We start from the raw sequence: 11,803 nt of genomic DNA, 5'->3' as shown, positions 1-11,803 counted from the left end.
GGCTCTTAGGGTGGGGGGGTTCTGCGTGCTGCCAGCACCTGCAAGCACTGCTCCGCGGCTCCGGCAGATCCCACTGGTGTTTGTCCCAGCCAATGGGAGCCATGGAGCTTGCATTTGTGGCGGGTGCTGCACTTGGAGAGCCTGGAGACTCCCCTCGCCGCGCTCACCCTAGGAGCCAGAGACCTCCCAGCAGGGCTGGTGAGTGTGGCCAAGGAAGAGGGCAGGGTGTGGTGGAGTATCTGGGAGGTGTGTGTGGGGTGCTGGGATGTGAGGGAGGTTTGTGTGCTTTGGAGTGCTAGACAGTGGGGGCCTGTTGGGGGGTGCTGGGCAGTGGAGATGTGTGTGTCAGGGCACTGCGGGTCTGTGTGGGGCATTGTGTAGTTGTGGTGGGGGGCTGTGGGGAAGGGCACTGGGAGGAAAGAAGGGAGGGGAAATCGCTGTGTATTGGGAAACTAGTGAGTGGGGGTTCTGTGTGAGGTGCTGGGCAGCTGTGGTGGGGCTATGGGCATGCGGGTGCTGGGCGGGGTGTGTGTGCACAGCACTGTGCATTTCTGGTGGAAGAGTTGTAGGGGAGCTCTGGGCATAGTGGATCCAGGGGGCACAGGACAGGGGAGCTGTGTGGCACAGCATCGGCCAACTCCCAACAGGAAGGGGCACACTGGTAGCACAAGGCCAGGCAGACCAGTGTGCCTCTGGCTCTGAACGGGGCTGTGCACCTGTGTCTGTATGTCTGTCTGTCTTCCCCCCCATCGACCAATGTGTCCTTCTTCCCCTCTGCCTCTTCTCTGCGTCCCTCCAGCCTTCACTCTCTTCCCTGCATCCCTCCATTCCTGCCCTCTTCATGCCCTCTGTCCTGTCCCTGCATCCCTCCCTTCTTCCCCTCTGTCCTGTCCCTGCATCCCTCCCCCTTCTTCCTCCTCCTCCATCTCTGCCACCTTCTTCCCCTATCCCGTCCCTGCGTCCCTGCCCCCTTCTTCCCCTGTCCCGTCCCTGCATCCCTCCCCCTTCCTCCTCCTCCTCCATCCCTGCCCCCTTCTTCCCCTCTGTCCCATCCCTGCATCCTTCCCCCTTCCTCCTCCTCCATCCCTGCTCCCTTTGTCCCCTCTGTCCCGTCCCTGCATCCCTCCCCCTTCCTCCTCCTCCATCCTAGCCCCCTTCATCCCCTCGGTCCAGTCCCTGCATCCTTCCCCCTTCCTCCTCCTCCATCCCAGCCCCCTTCGTCCCCTCTGTCCCGTCCCTGCATCCTTCCCCCTTCCTCCTCCATCCCTGCCCCCTTTGTCCTCTCTGTCTTATCCCTGCATCCCTCCCCCTTCCTTCTCTTCCTCCTCCATCCCAGCCCCCTTCGTCCCCTCTGTCCCGTCCCTGCATCCTTCCCCCTTCCTCCTCCATCCCTGCCCCCTTCGTCCCCTCTGTCTTATCCCTGCATCCCTCCCCCTTCCTTCTCTTCCTCCTCCATCCCAGCCCCCTTCGTCCCCTCTGTCCCGTCCCTGCATCCTTCCCCCTTCCTCCTCCATCCCTGCCCCCTTCGTCCTCTCTGTCTTATCCCTGCATCCCTCCCCCTTCCTTCTCTTCCTCCTCCATCCCAGCCCCCTTCGTCCCCTCTGTCCCGTCCCTGCATCCTTCCCCCTTCCTCCTCCATCCCTGCCCCCTTTGTCCTCTCTGTCTTATCCCTGCATCCCTCCCCCTTCCTTCTCTTCCTCCTCCATCCCAGCCCCCTTCGTCCCCTCTGTCCCGTCCCTGCATCCTTCCCCCTTCCTCCTCCATCCCTGCCCCCTTCGTCCTCTCTGTCTTATCCCTGCATCCCTCCCCCTTCCTTCTCTTCCTCCTCCATCCCTGCCCCCTTCGTCCCCTCTGTCCGGTCCCTGCATCCCTCCCCCTTCCTCCTCCTCCTCCATCCCAGCCCCCTTCGTCTCCTGTCCCGTCCCTGCATCCTTCCCCCTTCCTCCTTCATCCCTGCCCTCTTCTTCCCCTGTCCCATCCCTGCATCCTTCCCCCTTCCTCCTCCTCCATCCCTGCCCCCTTCGTCCCCTGTCCCATCCCTGCATCCTTCCCCCTTCCTCCTCCTCCATCCCTGCCCCCTTCGTCCCCTGTCTCATCCCTGCATCCCTCCCCCTTTCTCCTCCTCCATCCCTGCCCCCTTCATCCTCTCTGTCCCATCCCTGCATCCCTCCCCCTTCCTCCTCCTCCTCCATCCCTGCCCCCCTCGTCCCCCCTGTCCCGTCCCTGCATCCCTCCCCCTTCCTCCTCCATCCCTGCCCCCCTCGTCCCCCCTGTCCCATCCCTGCATCCCTCCCCCTTCTTCCTCCATCCCTGCCCCCTTCGTCCCCTGTCCCATCCCTGCATCCCTCCCCCTTCCTCCTCCTCCATCCCTGCCCCCTTCATCCTCTCTGTCCCATCCCTGCATCCCTCCCCCTTCTTCCTCCATCCCTGCCCCCTTCGTCCCCTGTCCCATCCCTGCATCCCTCCCCCTTCCTCCTCCTCCATCCCTGCCCCCTTCGTCCCCTGTCCCATCCCTGCATCCCTCCCCCTTCCTCCTCCTCCTCCTCCATCCCTGCCCCCCTCGTCCCCCCTGTCCCGTCCCTGCATCCCTCCATCCCTGCCCCCCCCCGTCTCCTCTCGTCCGGCCCCTCCTCCCCCCGCACAGGTGCGCGAGGCGCTGGGGCGCTGCCTGCGGGCGGCAGACGCGGGGAGCCGCCGCTGCGTCGCAAACTCCTCCTCGGTGACGTCAATGCCGCGCGCTGCCAGCCAGCTGCTTTGCCTGCGTCACGGCCCATCCCTTCCCCCCTTCCTCCCCACGTGTTCCGAGAAAGTTTGTTTTGGTGGTTGCCGCGGCGACGGTGGGCGGAGCCCGGGTGACCAGGCTGGTGGGGCGGGGGGCAGAGGGCGATGAAGTTATAAGTGGGGCGGCCCGGCCGCGCGGCGTGACAGTTCCGAACGGACCGTGTCCGCGCGCCGGGGAGAGCCCCGCCCGCCAGGACACCGCCCCCCCGCGCTCACCAACTCGCTGCAGCGGCGGCTCCCCCATGGCAGCGGCGCGAGCAGGGAATCCCCGGGAACCGTCTCGCGCCGCCCCCCTCCTGCTGCCCGGCTGCTGCTGCTGCGCCGCGGCGGGACCGCTGCTAGCACCGAGCCACCGCCTGCTGCGGAGGGGGTCCCGTCTGATCTGTAATTAAAGGATATTTGTCTTGCAATTTTTTCATATTTTTGGTGCAACATTTGTATCCTCCCCCCCCTTTGAGCCTCTCCCCAAGCTGGACTCTCCGTCGGGCTCCCAGACCGAGCAGCCCCTGACACTTTAATGAGGTGAGTGGTGTGTCCCCCCTTTGCATTTGATGGATCTCGGTGGCACAGCAGGGTGGATCCGAGTCTCCGAGCAGCGGCTGAGTTACAGCGCTGTCTGTTCTCTCCCTCGTGTTGTCTGCAGGCAGCCACCCGGCGAATTTGACATGGCTCTCAGCGGCACGCTGCTCCCCTCCATCGCGACCTTCGCAGCGGACACGGCGGGCAGGGAGAAAGCCCTGAGGCAGGCAGGTGCCAGCAATGTGAGTATCCCTCCCCACCCTGCACAGCCTAGCCCTGTGCTCCGCGGCTGAGGGCAAGTCAGGGCCCGGTGCGTGGATCGTAGCGCAGGGGAGCTGCCCGTCCCCACCTGGCGAAAGTGACCGGGGCCGAGCTGGGCTGTGCTCAGCCAGTGCCAGCCGCAGGCTGAGGCGGGCTCCAGTTCCCCTTTCTGGCTGGTCAGTTTCACCCCGCTGCCTTTGGGCTGTGGCCGCGCTGGACGGGGCGTGTGCCTGGTGCGGCTGCAAACCCTTGAGGGAGATGCGACTCGGCTGCTCTTGGGGGGGCACCGCTCCGGGGCGCTCCCACCCCGCGCTGGCCGGGCTGCAGCAGGCGGCGATCCGGCAGCCTCTCCTGGGCGTGGGCGCCGGAGCTGCCTAATCCCCTGACGCGGAGTTCAGTGGCTGGGACTAGGGCGGGGGGCCGCGGTTACACACAGCACGTAGCGGCAGCCTGTGTCGGAGCCCGGCTGCGGGTCTCCTGCGGGCGCCCGGCCCCGTGCGATGCTGGGGGGAGCCCTAGAGGCGGCGGCGGTGCCCGCCTGGCCAGCCCGGTGCTGACCGGTGCCCGTGTCTCTTCCTGCCCGCAGCGCTGGAGGGAGGAGCTGTCCCATCTCAAGCGGCTCCCGCCCGGGCTGACGGGGCGGCCCTACGAGCTGCCGGCCGAGCTGGAGACCCAGGCGAGCAGCGGCAGCCGCGGGGCCAGCCCGGCGCTCATGGCCCGGAGGGAGGCGGAGGAGCTCAACGAGCTGCTGGATTTCGACTTCATCCTCTCCAACTCGCTCATCCACCAGGAGCCGGCGGCCGCCGCGGCCGTGGTGGTGTCCGCCGCCTCGCCCCCGGCCAGCGCCTGCCCCTCGGCGCCCGCCGCCAGCGCCTGCCACTTCACCTACCCGCTGCAGAGGGGGGAGCCCGGCCTCCTGTACGGCGCCGCCCGGGAGCCTGCCCCCGCCGCCCCCTTCAACCTGGCCGACATCAACGACGTGTCCCCGTCCGGTGGATTTGTAGCCGAGCTGATGAGGCCGGATTTGGACCCGGTTTACATGCAGCAGCAGCAGCAGCCGCCTCTGGGCAGCCTGCATGGGAAATTTGTTGTGAAAGCCACGGTGAACATGGGGGAATATAACCACATCAGTGTTAGCGGCAAGAGCAACCCGGCTGCTGCCTGCACGGACAGCCCCGGGGCCCCTTACGGCTCCCTCCCCAGGATGTGCCAAAAAATCAAGCAGGAGGCAGCCCCTTCTTGCACCATTGCCCAGCCTCCTCCAGGCGCTAGCCAGCGAGCCCAGCAGCACGAGTTCCCCCTGGGGAGGCCGCTGCCCAGCAGGACTAACCCCTCCTTGGCTCCAGAGGAGATGATGAACAGCAGAGACTGCCATCCTTCCTCCCAGGGGCTAAGTCACCTCTCACTGCCCCCAGGCTACCACCCTGCCCCAGGCTACCCTCCTTTCCTGCCAGAGCAGCTCCCGCCAAGTGCACTGCAGTATCAAGGTCAGTCTAAGTGTCTAACTAGTTCAGGAGAGTCTTTAAATGTGCCTGGCTTGGTACAAGGGGTGATGATGCTGACTGCGCCCTCTTCACCTTTAGAACTGATGCCACCTGGGAGCTGTCTGCCAGAAGAAAGCAAGCCAAAGCGGGGACGTAGGTCGTGGCCCAGGAAAAGGACCGCCACGCATACCTGTGACTATGCGGGCTGCGGCAAAACCTACACCAAGAGTTCTCATCTCAAGGCACATCTTAGGACTCACACAGGTAAGGGCCATTCAATAAGGCTTTGTTGGCATGCCATGCTGTTTAAGTGTTACCAAAGTGTATGAAGGAGATGGACCCCTTTCTGGGCTCTCCTTAGGGAGGTATAGTCTGCTCAGGTAATTAAATCCAGCTGATCCAAAAATGCTGAATCTCCAAATGTTTTGATCAGATAAAAGGATGCATTTTTTGTGGGGGAAAAATAATCCCACTTTTTACTCAGTTTAAAAAAAAAACATGCAATTTATGGTTTTACCTACTGGGTTGGAGATTACTTCGTGGCTCAAAATGACTCAGACATTGCAGGGTGTTTTTGCAGACACAAGGTTTGTTTGCATGTCTATTGCTATGTGGCTAGTTAATTGGCAGGTAGTTGGAAGTCAAGCTGAATTTGTTGATCTAGAGAGCACTGGCTCAGCTGTATGACAGGAACCTATGTTGCAGGTATCTCTTTAGATTTTACTTTCTTTGCTACTGGTTTAAAACTTTTTTCTTTTGTCCTGGTTTGCTCTTCTAACTGGAGAGAGTCTATTACTGGCATGGCCCTAGTTACCGCAGTTCTGAAATCAAGGGAAGATAATGCTGTTGTTTGCAGGTGAACATTTCCGAGAACATTTTGATAATTCTGTGTTAATGACACTATAAAATTTGTAGTCTACTTGTCTACTTTTAAAAGTTATTCTTCTACTTTATTATCACTGCAAGAAATCTAGTTTAAGGTTCCTCAACTACAGTTGGAATACAAGTAAAATAATAAATATTTGAGTTTGATCTCACAGGTATCATTTAACTTTGCCATTGAAGAATGCTTACTGCAGTAATGAAGTTGGTGAAAGTATTTCTGATAAATAATAGTCACTACTTCTGACCTTCTCTAAACACACGGTATAACTTAGATTTGAATTATTCAGGATCCCTGAATGAAGTTGTAGGAATTTGAATAAAAATTTATTCTGTGAGCAGAAGCGGTAGGAAAGAGCTAAGGGACATCTCAGAGTTGAGTGGAAACTGATCCTTATCCTGTCCCAGCTAATGTCCGCGTGAGCAGGACTGGGTTTTGAATTTCTCCAGAGAAATGGCTAACAGTTTTTCTGGTATTTTCAGATTGGATAGATGCTTTCCAGAATGCTAATGTGATGAGTCTATAATCTTTTAAGTAAAGTTCCCACTGAAATCAATAGGAGCTTTGCTTAAAAGGCCATGAGATTGAGCCCTCTAATTTTTTTTAATAAAGTTGATCTAATGAAGTTTACAGCAGATTCTTTATTTCTGAAATCTACTCTAATCTAAATCCATTACTTCTGAGCCGTTTCTGGTTGATACTTGTTTAACAATCCTCAATCAGCAAACTGCATATATGCATTGATACCATTATCTGAGCTTTGTATTCTAAATTCCTGCATATAAGATAAAGTCTGGAAAAAATAAGTGTTGTACTTAAGGTTTCAATAAAAAGGTTCTTATAAGACATTTAATCAAACGGTCATGCAAAGAATAGGTTTTTGCCCTTTGTCTGATTTTAGCATCTTTGTAGCTAAATATTTATATATAAATTACCACAAAAAGCCTTATTGATCTTATTTTCTTTAATGAAAATGTTGCTTTTCCTGTATGTTTATATTAATAGAAGGCTGGAACATACTAAAGTATGTGCACGACTACAGACAAATATGGACTTCATTGACGTGATTTTATTATTATTTTTGAAGGCGAAAAACCATACCACTGTGACTGGGAGGGCTGTGGATGGAAATTTGCCCGCTCCGATGAACTTACCCGTCACTACAGGAAACACACCGGCCACCGCCCTTTTCAATGTCAGAGATGTGACAGAGCATTTTCCAGGTCAGATCACCTAGCCTTACATATGAAGAGGCACTTTTAATCAGAAACAGTGGATCTTTCCCATACTGCCATAAGAGATTCAGTATTTACAGCACAGACTGTCTTCCGCAAGAGGGTGGAGCCCAGCTAAAGCACTACATGGAATCATAGTGAAGTCTTCCAAAGACTGGAAATAAATAGATAATCAAATGCAAATGTTGGAATTCTTCTTTTTTTAATTATAAATTAAAGAAAAACATTGGGGTCAATGACTGGATCTTCTATCATTCCATTTCTAAATCCAACTTGAATATTTCTGGACTACAAAATGCCAAGGAGTGACTGGAAGTCAAGGATATCAGGGTTAAATAGACTGCTTGTTGGGTGGGAGGGGAGATTACACAGGGAGATTACATTCCCTTAAATCTTGTTTCAATGCAATATGAGATGTAAATGTCATCTTGTCTTTTTTTCCTTCTAAAAGCCATTACTATGTTAAAAGAGGAGGAAGAAATTCAGGTACAGAATTGTTTAAAAGCCTATTTCATGGTGCTTAGTGACTGTTGGTTCTAAAGGTACCAAAAACAGGAGGCCAAAGTTCTCAAACTGCTGCATATCTGACAAGGAAATATTTTTGTCTTCCGATCTACAATTGACCTAAGTCAGGTAAATAAACCTGATTTATTTCTTTTCTTTTTTTTCTTAAGAAAAAAACTTTATGCAGACAGTCTGTAATGCACTGTGGTTTCAATGTGCAATAATTTGTACAATGGTTTTGTTTCCAGATATGCCTTAAACAGAACAAATGTTTTCTATATAGTTCTTTACATAATAAATATGTAATATAAATTTAAACAAACTTCTATTTTGTATATTTGTAAACTACAAAGTAAAAATGAACATTTTGTTGGAGTTCATATTTTGCATATTCAAGTTGAAAATAAGTTTTAAATAAACCTATAATATTTTATATGAATGGCTTTTCCACTTTTTTTCTATGCATTTGTGTCTGAAGAAATCTTGCTTTTAAATACTCATGAATGGTTCAATACCATAGTCCTTTACTCAGACAAAGCTCATAGGCAAAGACCACAAGATTAGGCTCGTACATTTCCAGTACTGCTATAAAGCTTTGTCTTTGGGGAAAAATGCACTGAAAACTGGTTGTTCTGAATAGTGAGTCCTTGCTCACCTCTCTCCTCTGCACCAGAGAAGCACACTTTCCAGTTTTAAACTAAGGTCTTCTGAATTACTCATGGTTAGAGTGTAACCAACTGAAATGTCTGTCTGAGACTTAGAAGCATTAAAATAAAAAACCCTTAATCCTCAAACTGGAAGTCTTTCCATGCTTTTGTACTGAGCAAATTTAGTGTTTGTGTGTCTCGAGTGCAACACCCATATGACTACCTGATCTGCAACTTTTACAGTTTGAGTTTTCAGCTTCTGTTCCTGTAAAGTCACATACATAAGCTGTAAAAGCAGCAAAGAATCCTGTGGCACCTTATAGACTAACAGACGTTTTGGAGCATGAGCTTTCGTGGGTGAATACCCACTTCTTCTGAAGAAGTGGGTATTCACCCACGAAAGCTCATGCTCCAAAACGTCTATTAGTCTATAAGGTGCCACAGGATTCTTTGCTGCTTTTACAGATCCAGACTAACCCGGCTACCCCTCTGATACATAAGCTGTTACGTTTACACTGTTAATCTTTTCATACTGCTGAGAAATTAGAGTAATATCTTGAAAAAATCAGCTATATGCTAGTAATAAACTTGGCATCGTGTATGTAACTTCTTGGCATTACATGGAGGAGTAGAATTTCATGTGCACTGAAAATTCCCAGTGATGTGACAATTGTGAGTGTTCAGGGAATACAGGTGTGCATGGCCCAAGTTGCTAACAAGAAGCTCAGTTAAGCCATATTGATTCTTCTGCACTGAATTCAACAAGCTGTGAATGCTATACATTAATATTCAACAAATCTTCAGAATCTAAGTCAGTGGTTACAACTGAAGTGCTTGATCCGGAAAACACTTCAACATACTCTTGTAACTTTCTCACTTTATTGAAGTAAATGGAACCAGTTGCATGAATAAGGTAATTGTTTTTATTGCAGTAGCATGTAAGGGCCCTGATGGCTCAAGGCCCCTTTGTGGTTGATGTGGTATAAATACATAGACTGACTTGTGATCAGTGTTAGCAAGATCAGGCCCAAAATTGGGACTTACTGTAAAAAGAAGAAACAAATTGTCTTGCACTGGTTTAAAAATGTCATCTAGGTATTTTGCCTATACATATATCAGAATAAATAAAGTAGAATATGGAAAATAAGTATTACTGATAAAGTCAGTTTATATTTTGAAGTTTGTCAAAACAAGTGGTAACATCTACTTGATTTTTTTTTTTTCAAATCCGTCTCAAGAATGCTATTGGATTTCACATTTTGATGTGTTTTTTCTCTGTGATGAAGTCCATGCCTTTCTGATTATATACATTCTTGTTCAGTTGAAAGGTGCCTTGACTTGTTTGGCATACAGGTAACGGGGAATGAAGTGGGGTGGGGGGGGAGAGAATCCTTTTTTATTTGCAAATAAATTTAGCTTTGTCTATTTGATAAAGTTAGGAGTCACGTTTTGATCAGCAGGATTTTTAAAGTTTAAAATATTTAAAGTAGTAATTGTTTTTGACCTTTTATGTTGCATTGCTTCAAATATTGATGCTGCCATGGAGGGATTATGAAATGTCAAAAGTGGAAAACTGTTTGACCTGTTGTGTGAACCTGCCAAGCTTTCCTGTGTTTGTGCTATGCACCTCCCAATGTAGCAGAAGCATATTTGCAACTCTGTCGGTAACATGTATGTACAGATACCTTGACTGTGAATCAGAGACCCTGTTCATCTTCCGAATCAAGTATATCCTCATTCAGTCCATTAAAATCTAGCTCTAGAAAAACTTGGTCATTGGATAAATCTTATACCTGTTTTGAGTTTCAAGAGCACTGTCATAACAATGTGTAAGCACTTTATAAAAAATAATAGATGCCTGAACATTTGGAGACACAGGGTTATTAAAGTGAACTTTATTTTTTTTTCTTTGCTTTCACAGGCCTGAACTTCGTAGTTGCTCAAACAATGTTCTGAAAACAGGATTTCATTCTCTCCCTTCCCCATCCAAAATTGTTTCCTACCACAGGCTGCCTCTCACTTTTATATTCTGACTTTCATTCAAAAGCTAATACAGATGGAAGCAGCTTAGTGAAGTATTTTAAAAAATACTTTTAAAATGATCCCAACTGATATTGCATATACGTATGGAGGCTGGGCCAGCCCACAATTCTTCACCGGCCAGGGCAAAGCCCATGTCTCTCAGCCTTGCTCTTTAGGAGGGCTCCTGAGAGAGACTGAAACAAGCAATTCTGCCAGTTGTACTTTGATAGTCAGGTATAGCTAAAAATAGCAAGCTCAGTTCACCACCTGTTCCATTGTCTTGCCTCCTGGAGGTGTGTTTAACTGCGACAATACAAAGGCATCCTGAGGCACAATATAGACAATAATAAATGCCTCTTATGAAAGACATGCAAAAAACACCAAACAATTGTTATACAGTACCTTGAAAAATCATATTCAGTTTACCTCAGCTGCAAGAGATAGTAAAGTGATGTACATATGCTAATGTTTACAGCTTAGGATACTTGGGTGTTTAGGCACCTTAAAAGAAGACATCTTAAAAATGGCCTCATTTCCAAAGGGAGCTGAGTACCCAGTAGCTACCATTCACTCAGAGCCACTCTTGCAGATGCCTAGAGAAAGCCCCCATGTTCAAAAAGGCTGTGCAGAGTGAAATACAAACTACAGCCCCTATCAATCCTTATCCACCATAGCCCTAAACATCCCCTGTAACGTGCTTGGTGTGGGAAGATGAGCTATTTCTAAGATGACACATGTCTGGCTTCAAGGTGCCAAGTTTTCAGAAGTGTTATTTGCATACAAATATACTCAAGGCAATAGATGGGATTATTGCTCGTTAATCCTTTGTTTCTGTCTGTTGTGGAGTTTAGAGTGGAAACTTGTCTACTTCCAATTATTTCATTACTTGTCATCTCATGCAAATGCTTCCAACTCTTCCCTATCAGACATTTTTACTTTAATAAGAGTTTCTCTTTTAGTGGACTTACTACTCCCTTGGGGACCAAATCCTGCTTCCACTGCAGTCAACTCTGAGACACACATTGATTTCAATTAAGCTGCCGTAGATCAGGGAATCTCTTCCCTTTCGCTTTAAGAAGGTGAGGTCAGAAGAACTGTAGATAATCACCCCTGGTGATGTAATGCTCTGTTGAATACGTTTACCATGTATTTCTATAAATGTATCCTAGACCTTGGGCCCCTCCTGCTTCCGTTGGGGTCAGGGACAAAACTTCCATTGGCAGCAATGGATCAAGAACATGGACTTGGTTTTTATGCATTTATCAGCATTTCAAATAGAGGCTAAAATAGTCAAATAACTCAACTGTATTTCTTAGGTGCCTTGCTGCTGCTGCTTGTTATGCATAAATTCAGTTGTTTTTGCATAACTGGGGACCTTGAGTGCATTATAAAATCATAACTTGTCATGCTGGAATGTTCTGCTACAGAAGACTGGAAAGTCAAAGCACTATGAGCATCGTTCTGAGA

General features: G+C 49.9%; 1 protein-coding gene across 2 annotated transcripts; it reads left to right on the top strand.

Moving 5' to 3' along the window:
- The first annotated feature begins 2,951 nt into the window (after positions 1-2,951).
- KLF4 (KLF transcription factor 4) lies at positions 2,952-8,058 on the top strand. Of its 2 annotated transcripts, XM_050948278.1 has the most exons (5): positions 2,952-3,303; positions 3,425-3,542; positions 4,148-5,048; positions 5,145-5,309; positions 7,016-8,058. In XM_050948278.1, exons 1-5 carry the CDS (start codon positions 3,299-3,301, stop codon positions 7,189-7,191), a joined length of 1,365 nt encoding a protein of 454 aa, XP_050804235.1. In that variant the 5' UTR covers positions 2,952-3,298; the 3' UTR covers positions 7,192-8,058. The 2 variants fall into 2 exon arrangements, with proteins under 2 accessions (XP_050804235.1, XP_050804234.1); XM_050948277.1 differs by having other exon boundaries at positions 4,148-5,309.
- Positions 8,059-11,803: the final 3,745 nt, after the last annotated feature.

The sequence above is a fragment of the Gopherus flavomarginatus genome, chromosome 3 (genome assembly GCF_025201925.1).
Source record: "Gopherus flavomarginatus isolate rGopFla2 chromosome 3, rGopFla2.mat.asm, whole genome shotgun sequence".
Classification (NCBI taxonomy): domain Eukaryota; kingdom Metazoa; phylum Chordata; order Testudines; family Testudinidae; genus Gopherus; species Gopherus flavomarginatus.
Note: the sequence above shows the minus strand (reverse complement) of the source record. Positions and strands in the feature narration are given on the sequence as shown.